The following is a 20016-nucleotide window of genomic DNA, read 5'->3' on the forward strand; positions in this document are numbered from 1 at the left end:
CTTGATGTCGTTTTCACTGACTTCATTCCATTGAGGTTCAGCGGTGTCTCGGAAGACTCTGGTCTTAGCTTTGCTCACAAAGTATCCGAAAGAGTCCACTTCGAGGGTGCAGTACAGATCTAGGACGAAAAACAAATAGATAAATCATTATTATTCATCAAAATATTTTGTAAGCTTGAATTGCAAAATGATTTAATGACGTTCATAATGACCTCGATATATTGCTTTTATTTTTACACCCACTATATTCTCATGAGATCATAGTCGGTAATTAGATTAACAATATGATAATGTCCAATATTAAAAGTGACACGTGGTGTTGCTTTTAAGTATATTATTTTAATGCCTTTTAAATATGCACTTATTAGTCTCATCAGAAAAAAAAAATAAAAATAATATGTCCGCTTTGTTGCATCAAGTAGTCCTTGAAGTGTCACTGTATTGTATTTTCTAAGACATCAATTTCTGCTCGGTGTACACACTCATTTAACGACAGTCATTCTCCTGGGATGTAGCCCCTCTTGTCCTTTACACGAAGCAATTATATTGGTTAATGTATTTTTTTTTTTTTTAATGCTGTTGTGGCATTTCTTGCAGGGTGAGGTGCTGCCCGTGTGTAAAGCGTCTATACGTCTCATAGCCTCAACTTGCTCCCTCGGGTTAGACTCCACCTGACATGATGATGGATGGATAGACTCGACCTTTTGCCATGATAGCTGGCGAGATTGAGCGAAGGATGTACGACCGGACGGAAGCTGTGTGTGTGTTGAAATCTCACGTAAACCTCCCGCAAGCCTACTAAGAACGATGGAAGCCATATTTATTGCCGGGAGAAAATCTGTGACATAAAGCGACTTCATAAAAAGCATTTTAAAAATAATTTAACTTCTTTCACATCTTTAGCACACTTATTTAAAAACATTTGAACACAAGCTGCAATATCTTATGAATTGTTATATGTGCCTTTAAGAGGCGGGGCTTGTAAGCGTGGTCAAATACTTTGAAAATGTTACAATTAAATGAACCCCATCTGGTCTCATTCTTCTTGCTTGTTTTCTCAGCATTCTAAAAAGCGGGCATTATTACTTTAGGAAGATCAGTAGTGATGATAGGAAGGAAGTTCACTGAAAGGGGGAATTCAGCACGGCCACGTGGGAGATATTTAATAAACTGATTTGTTGTCGTACACTTTTAGAACCAGAAGCTTGATTGACACCTAAAATCCACAGCACACATTTAATTTGTAAGACACATTCCAGGAAATTAGGTTGGAAACAGAAGGTCTTTTGTGTGCACAGCTTCAACCTGTCAATGGACATTTCTCACTATTTGAAAATGTGTTTTTAGGCCTCAGTACGCCATATTTTTTTGGTGTCTACCTCAAAGTAGGACAAACTAAACGTGGCCTGGAATTTCGATTTCCCTGGCAGGTCAACATGAGGCTGACTCTGAGGGGGGGATGAATTGCTCTGCATGGGGTCTGTGAACCCTTCAAACAGGGGTTAATGGATCCCATCCTTTTTCATCTCTCTTTACTGAAGGCTGTTGCGAGTTCTAATACGGGATTGCTAATCTTAGCCTTGGGTTGTGTTGAAAGCCGGGTCAAACTAAGGCTCCACCGAATCACTTGACAGCCCGGGAAACAAATAAGCAGCTTTTCTTAACAGTCATAATTGAATTGGAAACTATTATTAGCACAAAATGGCAATCTATGCTAACATGGCTTTAGCCTGTAACAAGGTATGTCAGTTCTAAAATATATATATAATATATAAATAAGACTAAACAAAGGCCTTAACTGCTCCGAGCGTCAACACATGATGTAAAGACTAATCAATAATTAATTCATTCTATTATTTTTTTTAATTTGGGTTAATGTAGCACGGCCATGTGCACTTTTTAATTAATTTTTTTAATTGTAATCAACGTTTTTTTTAAATTTAATTTGGAATCCTCTTGCACTCATACACAAAGAAAATAAAAAACTTTCACAGGTCGTGTTTTTAAATAACACTGGGATCATTATTTGGGAGATTTGACTTCTCGCTCCTACTTGCGTGACCTAGTTTGCCAACTACACCCCAGGCTGAATAAAAAGCCCACGGGACAGCGACATGTACAGTGATTTACATGCATATTTTGAATTATATTTGTGCGACTTGACAATCCGAAGAACATCTAACGGGATTATCACATCTTCTCAACGATCAAAAAATGGTGGCTGCTATTCGCTGACTGGAATAATAGCTTGCACGTTGCCACAAACCACATTCACGTGTTACAATATCTTTAATAGCGGCGCAAGTGTGGCTTTCGAACAAAAGGAATGTCTCGAGTTGAACCAAAGGAGACGTCAACAAAAACCGCAGCAGCCAGCTAAATTCCTGAACAACATTGCTGCTGACAACGCACATGGATCTGGATCCCCGTAATTATTTTTGACGTGTTATCGAAGGACGCAAAGAACATTAATATGGTCAACGGCGAATATTTCCTCATTGGTAAGCACCTCAGCTCTTTGCTCCCCGACCGAGGTTCAAACGGGGCTTCCGAAGAGATCATGCTTCAATCCATTACCCGGAACGTTCTCGCAGGAAGCTTTACTACATTAGCAGTTGTCACGGTAACCGTGGAAATCATCTTAAATTGGTATTTAAACTTGTGTGATTGACAGACTGGGTACAACGTGCACGGAAATACCAGCTGTCCATTCCTGGCACATCTGAAATAGCCACTTGGAAACACCCCACTGGCGAAATGCTCCACACACTCATTCACAGAATTTGTGCAATAACAGTAACAATAATACTATAAGAAAGTATAGTTTATAATTTAAAAGATAAAAACTATGTAATTATGATTTTTGGTACTTAAAGCTTTTCGTTACGCTGTCTGAGAAAAACAAAAGTCTCACGACTCTCCCTCTTTGCGTTTGTGTTCTTCCTCGACGTGGCCTGATGAGAAGAGCACGTGCGCTCCACAGTGATTGACTGGCTCATGTGTGAAAGGATTCCATGCAGCTGGAATGTGTGCACAAGTGTGGTGAAGAAGAAAAGTTGTTTTGCTGGCAGACTTACTGGCTGACTCCTTGAATCCTTTGGCGGAGTGAACAATCACATGAAGAAAGCCGTACAGGCCTGGAGTCTCTTCATCTGGGGATAAAAGCAGCACATTTACTTTTTACTCACCTAGAACATGCAAACTCTGCAAAGAAAGGCCGAAGCAAATTCAAAAACTCTGTAATTTTTTTTTTTTTTAAACAATTTTTTTTCAGTCGCAGTACAAATGTTTTATGAGATTTCATAGCTATTACTTCATTTTGCGTATATTCTAGATCGAGACATAAATCCCAAAACCACTTGTGGCATACAGGAATGTTAGAGAAGGTAGCCCTGATGGCTCTAATGTCACTAGTGGCTCCTGAACAATGTGGGAATGTGCAGCGAAAACAAACATGTCAGCCACCGCTGACACACTGCACCGCATTGTGATCGCCAGCCGCTGGATGAGAAACATATTGCAACTCGATTCTGTCACATGACATTTCTGCGGCGGCCTACGGAGTGGTGAAAAAAGCAAGAATCTGGTCTTACCGTCTTTATTACTGGTGACGGGAATGTTGTGGACGGTTCGGAGTTTGAAACAGGAGCTAGTCAGGACCTGCAACTCTACCGAACTTAATACACACGCCTGAAGGTCTGAAAACAAGAATGGACATTGTTGGAGTTGCACTTTTTTTTTTTTTTTTTTAGTCAAGGGCAGTTTGAATTTATATCACCTTTCTTCTGGAGCTTCTGAATGCTTTCTCGCCATTCTGACCTCTCATAGTCCGAGGAGAGGAGGAACAGGTAGCTCTGCATGAAAAGAACCATAAGCATCAAAACACAACTTGTGGTATGTCTCTATCTAGTGGTTACACCGGAGTACTGCAGCAATCCAATGTGAGTGGCAGAAGAATTAAAAATTCAAATTTATTACCTTCCCATGCTTGTTGTGGAGGCGGAACGGGATTGTGGGGGAGTGAAGTAGGAGCCAAGATTCCTGTTCGTTCATCTTCTTCCTTAGACGTTCCACGCGGTTCTGACCCTTTGGTGCTTTCTAAAACAACCCAAAAGAATACATTTTTAGACTTGATTAAAATAAACAATTATTATGTAAAAAAAACAAAAATAAATGCAACCAGCAAATAAAAACAAATAAGCTTTTCCCCATGCAAAAGAAGAAGAAGATTGCCTGGGAATGTTTAGGAACTGCTCAGATTCCAAAAGAAAAACATCTCCGTTCTTATCAGCCTGAAGTGGCCTTTTCCTATTTTACAGGAACGCCTTTGAATGTCTAAAATATAACCGCTAATTATGTTATTTAGAAACATGAATACATGCATCCTTCCCAGGAAACTGTGAGTCAACCAGTGTACTATTAGACGTGTCACTCTTCTGGCTCTTCTGGAAATAGCAGACGTGGTTGCTCCGTGTGCTAAGAGTGGGAGACTTTTAGCACCATGCGAGCGAGATAACGGGAACTCGCTCTGCTCCCCTTCAGGGGAACATTATCGTAGGCTTGAAATCTGTTTTTCCTACTGCTACAGTCCCAATGCTTGTCCGTCTGACCCGGCACGAACCAGAAGTTTAATCATTTAATAGTTTCAACTGAAGATTATTTTTCATTTATTTTATTATTTATTTTAATTTCAATTTTTATTGTTACTGTTATTGTTATTTTCACAGATTGAGCAAAGCTTTACCTTCTCTTTTTGTATCTCACTCTTCAAGAGTGAGATCTTCATCTTCATTTCTTCAATCTCATCCTCCGGGAGAACTTGGATGCTATGGCAAGAGTCAGACTCATCCAGAGTCTGGAAAGTCAAGTCTGCAAGAGGGATGTACCACTTGCACTCATATTGCTGGTGACGACTGCAGAGGGACAAAAGCAGACATGTAACATCTAAAAAAAAATGCAAGCCTGCTCCAAGCAAGTATAATATTTAATATTTATAAATAAATAAAAAAGGAATGCTTACCCAACAGAGGTCTTCTTCATTTTGGCACAAAGCAGCAGGTCAGTGAAGAGAAAGACGTGTCGTAGCTTCCTGGAGCTTTCTGACATCTCCACAAGGAAGCCATCCTTCACCAGCTGACGAGCCTGACCAAAACATGACGTTCAACGTGAGCTCATGAACAATAATATCCAACTTGAAAGCTCATTGAAGGGAAAAAAACTCACCTCTCCTTTGGGTGTGGTGACAGCGGTCCTGCGAGGGTCAAGCTCCTCGTTGATGGAGGAGAGGAAATTCTGAGATATCCGCAAAGCGTCCTGCAGGAGAGGGAAATCTGGATGGTCCTTTGGTGTGTGTTTCAGCAAGTCCTGCAGTGCATACGCAAAAAGGTTCGAAAAAAAGAGTCACCTTGGGCTCTTTTCACATTTTCTATCTCCTTCAGAACACAAACGCGGCAGTTCTAAATTGTGAAGTCATCTCAGTAAAGTGTAATTTCCTTGCTGTTGTTAAAGCCGATTTTCATCAGTACATAAGGGGGTGACGGAAGATGCCGACGGAATGCTGATAGGCCGTCTGGTTTTAAATTGCTCCCGGCGTGTCTCCCTAGTTTGCTTGAATGATGACTTCGGAAGAAACAAACACACACAATAAACGCAAATAAACCTTTAAGATGTGAGTGGTGTATTTTGAAATGATAGCCACGCCCACATATTTTGTGTAGTTATAAAGAAAAAAAAAAAAATCAATGTACTGTATTTTCCGCACTATAAGGCGCACCTAAAAAACTCAAATTTCCTCAAAAGCCGACAGTGCGCCTTATAATCAGGTGCGCCTTATATATGGACCAATATTGAGCCACTACAGCAGGTGTATCCAAAGTCCGGCCCGCGGGCCAAATGTATATATCTTATATATAGACAACATTTTAAAATGGGCCATTCATTGAAGGTGCGCCTTATAATCCGGTGCGCCTTATAGTCCGGAAAATACGGTACACATATTCCATTTTGGTATAGAATTGTAATAAATTGGATTTGGTAATAGTTCTTTTTCTCAGACAGGGGAAATTTGACCAATTTTACATGTTTCGGCTACTTCCTATATTTTGTGGTGCTTCTGAGCAAGGCTACAGGAAGTAGCCCAAACATGTAAAATTGGTCAAATTTCCCCTTGCTTGTCTGACAAAATAAGATAGTTAATAGTAAATGAGTATGGTGTACTCACATGAAGAACTAAGGTGCTCCTTGTCACACGGTCAATGGGTTTATAAAGAAGCGCTGTATGGAGAGATGAAATCAAAGGTCACATTCATCTTATCAACAAGTGATGTCATGCTCAAGCGTTCACACTTGACCCGGTAACTTTGAAAGAAAGCAATCGAAAAGATTTATGATGAGATCAACACATCCAATGGAGTGGAAAAAAAGGGAAAATGCAGTGCACATATACACAACTCTCACATAGGTACACACAAAACGCACACTTGGCTGCCTGACGCAGGATCCGTTTTGCTGTTAAGGTAGTGTGAAGAGCAGCCGCTCAAGGTGAGAAACTCCCACAGAAAAATACAAAGAAGCTGACTCACCAGCCACAATATTAGGTAAGCCTGTACCATCTAGGGAAATGCTACAGCTCATCAGTACGGCATTAACGTTCTTCATGGAGGATAAAGAATACATGACTCAGTCCTGTTACATTGTCTGTCTACAACCATTTGTTCAGTTCCTCATGGACATTATTACGACCAATAAACATCTCAGTGCTAGAGATAATCTGCCTGGCCACTTCTTTCGGTCTCCTTTCTTCTCCTCTGACAGCGTTGAAAACCTACCGGGACCATGATCAAATCTTCTGCCATATTAATATGTACATGTTAATGCATGCTCAGACACATTCAAGCTCGAGTAAGAAGCCCAAAGGATTTTTTTTTTCAAATTCCTAGCTGGTGATCTTTGAAGAACCACGTGCAGTCTCCTTCAAAGGTTTGTAGGGCGAGCGAGTTAGTGAGCAAGTAAGCGAGTGAGCATTTGTAGTCATCACAAGTACAAGGATGCTTCAAGGTATTTGACGCCCTGAACTACCCCACACCACCCCCCAAAACAGTGGTACCAAAGTACTACTTTTGTCTAAATCAAGCTCCTTAACTCCCTTCAACATACGTAGTTCAAGATGGCGGCTAAGCATCACTTTTGTCCAAATGAAGTTCTTCCACTGATTTTAACGTACTTCCTTGACACTGATGATCCCACAAAATGACACCAATGTTGATATTTTCAATTAGCACAAAAACAACAAAGGTAAACAATCTGCATGGCTCTATAAAGCATCACATTGCAGATACGCTAATCAATATCTGTAAGCTCGGAAGCAGACATTAAGTCAATCTCTCAACATGCACGCAAAATGACAAAACGCTCCCTCGTGAAAAATATTCAATCTTTACCGTACGTGCAGTTACAACACAGTCGGAGAACCAGAAACACCTCCATCGTCTCCTCTGCTCAATACATCCTCTCGCATACTGCCGACTTTTCCAGACACCGAGTGCGAGTGTGTGTGTGTGTGTGTTCCCCCAAGCCTCCACTGCATACACAATTAGGAAGCGGCAGGACTGAAATCTTAAAGCGGCAAATTGGACCAAATGATTTCACACACACCTTCCATTGTGACTGTTGAAGTACAATCTTTTGAGTCTTTAGGACCTTTTACTTTGAGATTCTAGAAGAAAAAAAAAAAAAAAGCATCAGAATGATTTTCGATAGGATGACTGACGCTAACATCTAATATAACGACATACCTCAGATATTTTCTGGAACTGACTGTTAGCCTGGCTACATTTCTCTGCCGTCTCCAGTGCCACCTTATAATTGTCCACAAAGGCTTTGTACACTCCCAGTTGGCTGGCCTGCGGAAAATCAAACAATTTAAGGGAACATTTGGTTCCTATTGTTCAATGAAAACAAAATACTGTATGACATCATACAGTTACTTCATGGTGTCAATTCTGAGGCAGCTGATTTTCTTTCCTCTTGGATGCACTTCATCACATTGCAATAAGAATTTATTTTTTTTTTTGGAACAAGTGGGCCTGGTTCATTAATATTGCCCCTTTGTGCTCCGAGGGCACGCTACTGACGAGCAGAAGTGAGGAACCATTAGCATCACTGTCAACACATACATACAAATAACTAATGATTCTTATTTTCTGCATAGAACATCAAGATGCCCGTGCCTACACACAAACAAAGATAATTTACATTACAGTCAGGATTGATTCCCAACAAACCACTCGGCCCTTATTTACATGAGCGCAAACAAACTCCCTTGGGTCACTCACCAGTTTCTGGAACAGATGGCCTACAGTGACCTTCTCATCCCACTGTCGGATGTTGGGCAAGAGCGCATCGTAGAACTCCTTGTGGATTTCAAAGATATCCTGGATTTTGTAGAAGATGGTCTCCACCTGCTGGATGGTAAGGACGGGCTGCGAGGTGGTGGCTGTGGCTTTCAGGGGACGCATTGGCTGCATATGGACAATACAGAGATCAGTTTGACTGGTGTCATGTAACAATGAGGTCATGTGACTTTGCATTGGGACACTCTCAACCTAATATAACAGTCTGCCTTCCTCATGCTCGACAAAATGATCCAGAACTGTTTTGAATATGTATTTTACCAATAGCAAGGCCTCCAGTTGGTTAATGTAGATCTCCTCACTGGCCAAGAAACCAGACAGCACCAGTTTCTTCATCTCTAGTCCTTTCTCAATGTCTCCCTGTAGGGCGGGAAAAAAAAAACCAATATTACATTAATCTGACATGAAATGTAATGATGCTTTTTAAACATATTTGCACCCAGGACTTATTTCTAATGCTCAACTAAAAGCATTCATATTTCGAGATAGGTCGAATGACCCTCAGGAGGTTGGTCAGGGTTCATGGTCATATCTAATTTGATAGTTTTTCACACATGGGTGTGTCACATATGTACACAATAGAGGACAAAGAGCAACAAAGATTAAGATTAATCATTAACATAGGTCCATCCAAACAATATCGGTGTGATAATAAAAGATGAAAGCTCCCATGCAAAATAAACACTTTTATTAAGTTGGTGCTGAGGTCAAATTGTGCATAATTCTAGAGTGTCATGAACTTTTTTTTTTCTTCATTTTAATAAAATACATCTATATTTAATTTGCATTGAATTTTTGTTTTGAAACATCAATTTCACTTTTGTATGCAATGCACTTTCATTGGTGGTTGGTGGTGGCTTCAACATTTTGAGAACCACAGGATTAAACCGACAAATGCATTTTTTTTTTTTCCAGAGACTATTTTTTGAATGTGGTTGAACTTCTTCCACAAAACTGGGTCATGACTTGACCGGACGAAAATCATTTGCAGCTCAAATCTCACAAAGTCCTCTCAAATGTAAAAAGTGACCTGTTAACCAAGAGTTTCTCCTTACATGATGTCTTAAAAAGACTCTAGATGTGTAAAGGTCAATCTTTTGGTGACAAGCATGTGGCAGCAAGATGAGAAAATACAGGAAGTATTTTTTTTCCCCAACCCAACAGCGGGAATATTTTCCCCTCAGCTTCACAAAGACAAGCACTGTGGTAAGAAGGCGAGAAATACATGAGACTCCATTTCCACAACAACCAGTGACGCTTTCCACATCAGCTTCTTCTAGAAAATAAATAAATAAAAAGCTTGCATGTGCTGCCTCATCAGGCCGCAACGTCACACACGTAGTTGTTTCCAAGGTCCACGTTGCAGCACCCGCCATAGAAATAACAAAATAAATGACTTGGTGTCATCATAAATAACCAGGCTGGCAAGCATGCCTCACCTTGAACTGCCTGTGTAAAGGAGTGATGGGCTCCAGTTCCCCATCTCCATATTCAAACACCTCCTCCTCCAGCACCCTGTCCAGATAGCACAGCACCTCCTCCTCTTCCTCCTCCATGTTTCTTTCCGAGCTTTTCCTCTTTCTGCCTGTCTTTTTGCCTTCAACAGGGCCTGCCTGAACACATCAGTGTTTTCACTCCGAGCAAGTCGTCTGGACGGCGAGAGTGAAAGACAAATGACCCCGCCTACTCAACCCCACCCCCTTCCTCTGTCGGGCTTCCTGGTGTGCATGTGTGCGGTGCCACTGTTCCACTACGGTCGATGAGTTCTGACTGCTTGCCCTCCCCTCCCCTCACGACGGAGCAGATCCCTTCACTTCCTTGATGGCGGCGGCAGAGGTGGTTTCATTTCAACTGCGGCTTCACTCAATTCTTGTTTCTTCAGTCTCGTCAGGCCACTTCCTCATCGTGGCAGCAGTTTCACTCGCCTCTGCATTCTTCCCTGTTACTGTTATTTCACTCACAGGTCACACACACTCCAGCAAGTCAATAAGTAATGTTGCACACAGCTAGTGGGAGAAGATTTTATAATATTATAAGTGACCTAAAGATGGCCAAAGTAAATGCATTTGTGAATGACCACTGTCCATTTACCAGAAGCTCTCAGCATGCATACAGGAAGTGACATCCACTTATTACTCTGCCAGCTTCCCCATAGATTGCCCAAACTCACAAACCTAAATGTTCAACATTTATTCTCTACCGGTCCCAAACCTCATTTGGAAATCATTAAGAAATTCTAATTTATCTAGTTATTTCCCTTTCCAAAATTGCACATCACCTTTTCCGTTGTGTTAGCTTTGACGTGTCTTCTTGCCCGCTATTACCACATCAGGCCACAAGATGGCGGCAGAGATTCAAGAATGAACTGCAAAGCGTGATAGGGAGCCATCAATACTATTTGCTCAATCAATATAATAAAATGCCTGTTGAGGTAACGTTGATTAAAAACACAAATATAATTTTCTACATAAGTCATAAAATGGTTAAAAACAATAAAATGTCTAGAGTCAGTTAAGTGGAAATGAACTGCCAAATCTGCTCGCAGGCTTCAATCCCCATCTGCATGGCCGCTAATTTCCTGCTGATCTGAAAGAGCCACCTGCGATGTGCTACAGGCACTCCAACTAATGTGGCTAATCGCTAACAATTACACGGGGTCAAGATCCGGCGCTTTGCTTCAGGAAGAAACGATTGACAGCACACAAGAGACAGTGAATAAATCCAATGTGACACTTGTAATGATAATAAAAAAATAAACAATGGAGAGGAATGGCCTCAAGTATATTATTTTATTGTGTGACAACATGTCAAGTGTGTGTGTGTTCTCCTACCCCAGGAAGAAGACCCTCTGGTGGTGTGGGGGAGACCATTACTCCGTCTGGTCCTTGAGGTGTGCACAGCTGGGGAGACATGGTGGGGGATTCGTCTATATAGGGCAGTGTCTCCGAGCCATCTTGGGACTTGCCATCTTCTGCGCCATCTCCTTCGTAGCCATCTGTGTTGTAGTTAAAATCTGTCAGAAAGCGGAATATAGAGTTGGCATTTTTCCCTAATATGAAGGAAAGAGAAATTTTGCAAATAGGAATGGGTGTTGATGTTGATGATAGGGGCAGAAAAACAATATCACCAATTTTACGAATGGCATTTAAGTTAAATGTACTTGGTTATTAAAAAAAAAAAAAAAAAACACTATAGGTATAAACAATACAGATATAAATATTTGGCATTTGACAATCGCTACAAATGTAAACAACAGCAACATTTTTGAAAAGATGCACTTCAAGTGAGGACACCCTTGCCCCCTTTTCACACGCCGGTTTCAATGCTGACAGGGATCGAGTTCCTTCGGTACCACTGGGACGACAAAAGCTGTCACAAGTGTCAAAAGTGTCCAGCACCCTGCTACACATCACAAAACCGCGAGTCAAACGGCGGAAAGGGAACAAAACAAAAAAAGATGTTGGCACAACACAGTCACGTAACAGAATTTGATCAAATCCACAAAGTAATCAGTCACTTTTCCACACAGTGGAGATTTTTAATTTATAATACATATGTCATTAATATTGCAAAAAAAAAAAAAACTACACGCCTTCACATGTTTCTAGATAAACAGATCAATTGACGTTTTGTTAATGCTGTGAGGCTACAATAAGAAAAATCTACAAAATTCTTTCTTCTGGAATCCAATTATCATTTTATTTAACCAACTACTAGACAATCTAATTTCCAAAGTACAAACACAAATGCTACTTTAATGTCACCATAGCGTGTGCAAGAAAGGCCGCAAACCAAAGGGACATTGGCATGTGACTTCCTACTTGGTTCCTGTCATTGGTTCATAAGTCCCTCAGTATTCAGACGTTCATAAAAATACAAAAGCATACTTTCAAAATATCGTCGTTTCGCTGTGCTGCCTCGCTCAGCAACATTCTCCAAGGAGGAGATTATATCATATCCTGCAGCCAGCCAACATTGTGTGAGCAGCTAAGTCAATCTCAGTGTGGAGGCATGTCGAGATGCACACATGTACTGTACAGAGAACATTTTTTTGAACCAAACACATAGCACATACCTTCGTTCATTGTTCTAGGAGATAATTGCGTAAGCAAGTCTAAAGAAAAAATCCAGAGTTGATCAACAGCTCTAAAAATGCAGGAGAACCTTTAAGGTCAAACCAACTTGTAGTCATTAGCATTTATTCCCAATGTCACAAATAAATATTATACAATTTAAAGTCATCATGACTAGCAGCATATTGAAATAGTTCTTAGCATATCAAGCTCACATTTTTTATCTTCGCTCCGGCTTTGTGTGGGCTTTGCTGTTCTTCCCATGCTTGCATCGGGTTTTCCAGGTTCTCCAGCTTGCTCCCACATTCCAAAAACATACAAGTTATGTTGATTAAAATGAATCTAAATCATTGGCAGGGCTCTAGACTGGGACAAATTAGGCCAAGCAGTCGTCCTAATTTCACAACGGTGCAATTGAAAAAATAAATCACCCCAACCAACTTGTCGACTCACAAAGCATCAAAGTCTCATTCTTTCATTCTTCAAACACATTATGGTGTCAACCAATCAGAGATAGTCAAGGCTGGGACCCGCCTCTGATTGGCCATGGTCCAGATATTCCAGTTTCATTTAGATAAAAGTAGTGCTTTGATAGTCTTGGGTCATCGAGGGGTAATTATGAACTTTTTTTTTCGATTAAATTCGACTTCATTGGCTCCACTGTCAAAGAAGGTCAACCATAAGAGGTCATTTGGCCTTCTTAGTGCATTAGTGACCTAACAGATGTTTGCTATGTGAGTGTTGGATGACTAACATGGGCTATTACATGTCACCGTCATATGGTCATCAATCAGCAGGCGACACTTGGGAAATTAAAATCCTTTATGAAAGTCAATCTGTACATCACGGACCTTTTTACAGTCCTCATCATCATTTTTTTTTTTTAACAGCAGTAATATGAGAGCTAGTAAAAGTAGCAACATCTATCCTGTAAACTGCCGCTTCAGCTACTCCTAATGAGGCTCCCGGGAATAAACCTAAACTTCAAAAAACGCCTCTTACACTTCATTGCTGCTTTATTCAGCTTCCCCCAAACATTTTATTTCCACTGAAGTAGACTTTTGAATCACCAGGTGCTCAAACATCTGTCCATTCAGGAAAAGGCACGCTCGGAAGCCGAAGGGCCGCCAGCCATTTTCACGGAGGCACAGCAGTGATCAATCCAAGTTAGGGCCAGATCAATACCCTGACATGTGAATAAAACCTCCATTCACAAATGCCATGTAACCACTCTTAAACTAGCACATAGTGTAAAATAATGACCCAATTACGGGGCTAAAAAAAAAAACTGAAGGTTTCATTCTACAAACCACAACCATAAAAATACTTCTGAATTGATTTTTTTATATATATATATATAACTCAATTGTTTTTATATAACTCTCGCAATTAATTGTGGTCAAAATATTGTTGGTTGCACATCCTCAACATTTGATTGCCATTGGTTTTCCTCTCATCCAGCCTAACCGAGATGATAATGGGCCACCCATAGGGTTCCGATAGAAGCACACTTTAAAGGTCAATAAACTGTTGTGAATTCCACACATTGGAGCATAAAACGAAGCAACAATGAGGAGGGGAGGTCAGAACTTAAAGATAAAATATTCCTTTATTTATCCCACACTGGGAAATTAAAAATGATTGCTAAAAATTGCATTTCGCACACAAATTTGTTCTGCACCTCTCCGAATAAGACATTTCTGCAACAACTGGATATCTTTATGAGCCATATGTCCATAGGTAGATAAGCTAACCTATTCCATGATTTGCTCCCCCCCAACATGCAGACCCCCAAATCCCAAGACAGCCAGTTACTATACATTGTAATTAGCTGCTGAAAATCCCCAAGGCTCACGCTAGCATAGATTAAAACAACTATCAAGTGTAGGGGCCTGAAGATGACAACCCACACATGATCTCATTTTTTTTTTTACCCCCAAATACAAAACCTTGCTAATCCAGAATAGTAACATCACCTTTCAAATTCTCACTTTTGTGAAACAGCAGAAAACGCCCACATTGAGGACAGTCTGTGCTTTTGGACACATTTTACCGTGTGGGCATCAAGATCATAGTGGTTCGGTTTCCCCGTCAGCCGCTTCATGTGCTAATGGAAAGGGTATCAAACTGTGCGAAGGAGAACTACAACGAGGCAAGCCATTAAAATGAAAGCATCTGCCGACAGCCCTGCAGGCAATGCCGTTGATGATTGTGCTCTCTGCTTATTGCACTCACCCGCTCAATTAGAATACTATACAGGAGATAAAAACAGTCAAAAGGTTTCAGGTGTAAGATGATACCCCGAGCAAGGAGTCTTGCAGCATAATATAAAGATGAGTAAGAGAAACCTGATACCAAACCCTGACGTTAAAACAGTTCAAGTAGAAACACAGCCAGTACAGCATAGGTTAAATTGAACCATCAAAAATATATAATATATAAAAATAAAAAACGGAAAAAAAAAATATATAGTATATAATCAAGACTTAAGAGCACATTTATTTCATTTTAAACTTTTTTATATATTTTATATTTTGCAACAAATACCTCACCCCGATTAAATAAGAGGCGTGGCCTATTGGCATTCTGCGATGGTTGGTCAGCCAATCACAACGCAGCAACGGTAATGGCAGTTTGAAATATGCTCCATTTGACTTCTTTCATAACAGCCTGTTGATGATATAAACAACAGGAGAGTCTTAAATAATAACAATAAATGGTTTGAGTTTGTTAGTACACTGGACACAGTCAGGAGAGGCCTTGTATTGATATATATATTGATTTTGAGCCTGCTCCGAAAAAGATTCAAGTGGTGAATTACAATAAATGAAGAGGGAATTAGAGCATGCCGGGGAAAACATACTGTCCTAACGACACTATCCATGAATCAGAAAAAAAAAATGATAGTCTGCAAGTTCTAGTCAGAGCAACCAGTCTGGACGTCAGCGGCCATGTTCAATCCCAGCAGACAACTTCAGGGCGAGGCCAAGCTACAATGAAGGTCTCATCAATCTTTAACGACACACGTAGGTTTGGGAATTAACTTAAAATGAAAGATTTCTGGACGGCAAGCATTTAAAGAGCAAGATTTATATCTGTGATTCACTTAGTTGTTATGAATTTCAAAATGGAGGTAATAAATGACCAACAGTATGAGTTTGGTCACACGAGACTATCTGGATGTTGCTCCGAAGCATCCATCAGCCCTCTCAACTCATAATGGCCTCATCGCTCCCGAGCTGCTTCTTGCTCTCTCTCTTCACCTCCTTTCTTTCCTCATCTTCTTCATTCCGCTCGACTACCCAGAATGCTTAATCAAAGGCGCTTGCCTTCCGGGAGCATGTAAAGACGTTGCTCGTGCCATTGGTCGGGAGGGCGATGCTACTTGGAGCCCATTGGCTGAAAGGAATGTGGCATGGATGGCAAAAGGAGATGGTTGGTGGTTACAATGATAATCGCTGACGATGGCTGCCGTCTATGGTAACATAACAGATAATACACACACAAATGTACACACACACTGCTCCCTGAGGGCATAGTGATAGTCCCCAAAGATCGCCATAGCAGAAAAACACACGCCCTTACATCAAAACTAACAAAGGATTTTTAGATTATCATTATTATTATTAGCCAAATGTGTTCCAAGCAAAGGCTCACCTATGAATCATTCCGCACTTAATTCATTTTCATAATTCAGCATATGAACAGTTGTCTTCTATTTGACCTTTTATTTGTGTGCTTGCTACATTTCATTTGGCTGACCTACATTTTCCAGGAAGGAGAAAAAAAAAAAATCTTCATAAACTACATCAAGAACAAAATTTTGCTCAAATCAATTTGGCACAGAACTTCCTTTTCTCCCCTATCTGCTGTGGGATTTTTGTGGAAGGATAACAACAAAACCAGCAGAGGCAAAAGAAGCATCTATTATTCATATGCTTGTCACTGAATGAACCCCGACAGTCTTGGTTCAAGGGAGCGTCATCTTGGCAAGACGGAGCAGCTAAATTAGACTTTTGACTGTTCCACATCTGTCCCTCACTCTGGACTCGCTCTCCTGAGGAGACCACAGCATATTTTAATTCATCTTATCTCACCTAGTAGTGACACTTGGCGCCCATTCAGTACACCAATCTAATGAGCGTGTATAATTCAAATTTTAATTGGCTAATAATTCAATTTTAATTGACACTTTTTAAGGAGCCTTTATTCAAAGGTGTGTTATTATCTCCATCAGTGAACCATATTGTTTTAATCAACTGGATGAAGCAAACATCTCATTGTCGATGTACATAAAACCTTTGCATTATAGAAAAATTAATAATATTAGATTTCTATTTGACAAACCAGGACGTAATATGTCACTATCATGTTGTGTGAAAACTAGACATGAAGTGGATTATATAAACAAGAACCTCTTTGCAGGTCAAATGGGAGTGAGGGAGGAAGATGCTTGAAGACAAAGCAGAAACGCCTCGCATGGTAGCGGCAGCAGAGATTATGCTATTACATAACTTTGCTTTGGGCTGACAAAAAAATCGTTCTCCGTTGCAGTCGTGCTGTGCGTGCACGAGGACAACTTGAATATCTGTTTCTATAGCTACCACAGAGACGTTTTCTTCATCTATTGATAATAGAAGTGATTATTCGGTGATGTTGGAAATACCAGCTACAATTTGCCTCAAATTGATTTTGCTGGTTGAGCTAAATGCCGCTAGGATGCTATTTCGAATCGTCTCAGTGGTGCTGTTTGCAGTCGCAAATCACGTGACAGCCAAATAACTGCGAACATTAAACACTTGGAGACAGAACTAGGACTGGGTCAAAGTCAGCCAGGAGCAGCAGTGAGGTTGACTGCATTTATCACAGATGATGGGGGGGGGGGGGTGATGACAGGAAAAAAAGACAAATATTTGGTGTAGTGACAGCTAGAAAATAAATGTGGGGTGAAAATGAAAAAACAGTGTCTGCCTAAGCCAAAATATATTATTATTATTATTATTATTATATTATTATATTATTATTTTATAAAGCGCTTTGAAAAGCCATTGTGAAAATGCTATACAAATAAAGATGTATTATTTAGTATTAACATTGGCTGGGTGGAACTTTTGCCTCGTGGCAGGAAATCCACAATATTTTGCCCATACATTTTGTTTCCGGAGGTGTATTACTGCTACACGCCATTTACAACCACACCGGAGTCATATTCCGCAGAGTGATTCAACACTTTAAAAGTAGTCCTGAGACCAGTAAGGACCAGTATATGGATAAATGCGATGTTGGCAAAAAAGAGGATGAAATGTATTAAAGTAAAGGACTCTTTAAAAGAGCTCATAGTAAAGTGTGAATTGTAAAGGCTGTTGTAATGCTAACAATGCCTGCTTACTATTGTTAGCATGCAGCCTTTTACATAATAAGTGTGAATTAGCACATTAGGTGTGGAGAGTATACAGGAACTAAAATAGCACTATATCAAAATAGTACAACTTGATGCAAAAATCCCTATTGATGATAAAAAAAATCAATTAGTTTGACCTATTTTTGGAAAGCACACTAATGGAGGGTTTGGCAATAAAATATTCACGGTGATTTTTTTTATTTTACACAAAATGAGTTGCTTCAGTGAGAAAGAAGTTCAACTTTAAATTGAATACAAACAAAGAAATGATTAATACCATTGTCACAAGTGAAAAATCAATCTGCTCCAAATTAGCATATTTGAGTACAAAGGCTGCATCCATTAAATAGTATACGATATATAATCTCAATTATATTACTATATATTGTCATTAGGGATGGGCCATAATAAATAAAAAAAAATCAATTCAGTGATTATTAAGAATTTCTTCCCTGGGTGGAATTGTTGGTTAATTGTTTCTGAGGTTGTGCGACTTTATTGCCAGATTTTTTGAAGTTTTGAACCCAACTAGAACTTGTTCGCTGCCATCATCATAAGGCAAGTTCAGAAATGGGGACAACCCTTAATAAAGTAATTAAAGCACTCACTCAAAACTCATTTAAGTTAAATCCGAAAAGAAAGTGATGGAATTAGTACTCACTCTTGCCTAAGTGGCCAAGTCCACTAAAGAACATGTGCGAGAAACAGCACAGCAGTAAAAGCAATAAGGAGTAGATTAAAAATTCAACATCCGAGTGGCCTGTGTTTTGCTTTTGGTTGCCAAACTGCCAGCAGGAATGAGACGTTAGCGCTTCCCGGGAATGGAGTCAACAAGGTTGTTATGGACAACTACAGTCATGAAAAATAATTGGAAATCCTGAGAAAAGTATTCTCGGACAAACGAGCGGAGATGGAGATGAAGCAAAATGAATGGGAAGAAACAAGACGGGGGTACCTACTGCTATACAGGGTGTCAATCCAGGAGAGTCGAGGCAGGCCACGGGCACTAAGGGGCTCCATCCTCCTTTTCTTTCCCCGCTTCGCTCTTCTCCGAGCCCTTGTCAGTCACTGGGCTATCCACCCGTTTCGTCCGCCCTCTTTTAAGTTGCGGCCGTGCTGATCTTATCCTTGCGATAAAGCTTTCATCCCGGAGCAAGGAGGCTCAAAGAGGGATTGGGATGAAATGTCAAGCGACACCCTTGGGGGTCCAAGAGGCAGACGAGCAAGCCAGTCAAAGGAGTGTATGAGAGCGTGTGTGTGTGTGTGTGTGTGTGTAGCTCAGAGACAGTGTGCGAAAACAACAGGCTGGAAACGACCAAAGCCGACCGTTGCTAGGGGAAGGGAGAAGCACTGCCTCCCTCTCTCTCTCTCTCTCTCTATGGCTTGCTCGCTCTCGCTCACTTTCGTTCTACATCTCCAAGTAGAAGTGACGCATTCGTGCTTTTTCTCATTTGTACAAACAAGCAGCTTTGAGTTTCTATTTATGTTTTTCCTGGGTCTCAATGAACAGCTGCTTTTCATTCTTGAATTTTGGATATTTAGTTGAAACCAAAAAAAAAAAATGCCCTAAATATTTCTTCTGGTTAATATACACACATACTCAAGATGGAGGAGGAATAAACGTTAAATATATTTGGAAAAAATAAATTGGTCAATATAATCCCAGTCCAGTTCTGCTTTTGATAATAATGCGTATTACAAAATCATCGATACTACAGAAAACAGAAGCAGAAGTTCTGCCCATGTCACAGTATGTTTCTCTCTCTAAAAAAAAAGAATAAATAAATAAAAAGTCACTTTGTGGAAGTAACAAACCTCTATCATTCAACCTTGAGGTTTAAAAAAAATACTAAAAATTTGCACCCTAAACAGAGATGCAAATCCGTACCGCTTTCTGAACCTGAGTCGAACGAAAAAAAGTTGAATGAAAAAAGAAAAACAAAAAATGCTAATGTGGTTATTATCCCCTGACCAAGCCCAACACTTCACTAGCAAATTCAGAGCTCTATTTTGACAAACCCAAACACACAATCAAAACACCTCACTTCAAACCCCTGCCAGGTCCCACAAACAACCATCCTCCCCCATCGACCTCCTCTAAAAACTTCAATTAGGACACAAAGGCTGACAT

At 40.2% G+C, this 20016-nt stretch overlaps 1 protein-coding gene across 4 annotated transcripts in view; it reads right to left on the bottom strand.

Annotated features, from left to right (window-relative positions):
- Window positions 1-20016, bottom strand: part of abr (ABR activator of RhoGEF and GTPase) — a 44491-nt gene that overhangs the window by 17426 nt on the left and 7049 nt on the right. The window contains exons 2-16 of one of the 4 annotated variants that reach the window (XM_088398601.1): window positions 11243-11424; window positions 9851-10024; window positions 8673-8771; window positions 8334-8519; window positions 7794-7901; window positions 7654-7714; window positions 6221-6273; window positions 5224-5364; window positions 5021-5142; window positions 4745-4913; window positions 3979-4098; window positions 3779-3854; window positions 3594-3698; window positions 3078-3152; window positions 22-119 (exon numbers count right to left, since the gene is read on the bottom strand). In XM_088398601.1, the coding sequence (XP_088254727.1) occupies window positions 22-119; window positions 3078-3152; window positions 3594-3698; window positions 3779-3854; window positions 3979-4098; window positions 4745-4913; window positions 5021-5142; window positions 5224-5364; window positions 6221-6273; window positions 7654-7714; window positions 7794-7901; window positions 8334-8519; window positions 8673-8771; window positions 9851-10024; window positions 11243-11424 (1769 nt within the window). Of the gene's footprint in view, window positions 1-21; window positions 120-3077; window positions 3153-3593; window positions 3699-3778; window positions 3855-3978; window positions 4099-4744; window positions 4914-5020; window positions 5143-5223; window positions 5365-6220; window positions 6274-7653; window positions 7715-7793; window positions 7902-8333; window positions 8520-8672; window positions 8772-9850; window positions 10025-11242; window positions 11425-18844; window positions 19126-20016 lie in introns of those variants that run through there. The other 3 variants (XM_088398600.1, XM_088398599.1, XM_088398598.1) reach the window with 3 other exon arrangements.

The sequence above is a fragment of the Syngnathus floridae genome, chromosome 15, assembly GCF_059516105.1.
Source record: "Syngnathus floridae isolate MCC-2025c chromosome 15, RoL_Sflo_1.0, whole genome shotgun sequence".
Lineage (NCBI taxonomy): Eukaryota > Metazoa > Chordata > Actinopteri > Syngnathiformes > Syngnathidae > Syngnathus > Syngnathus floridae.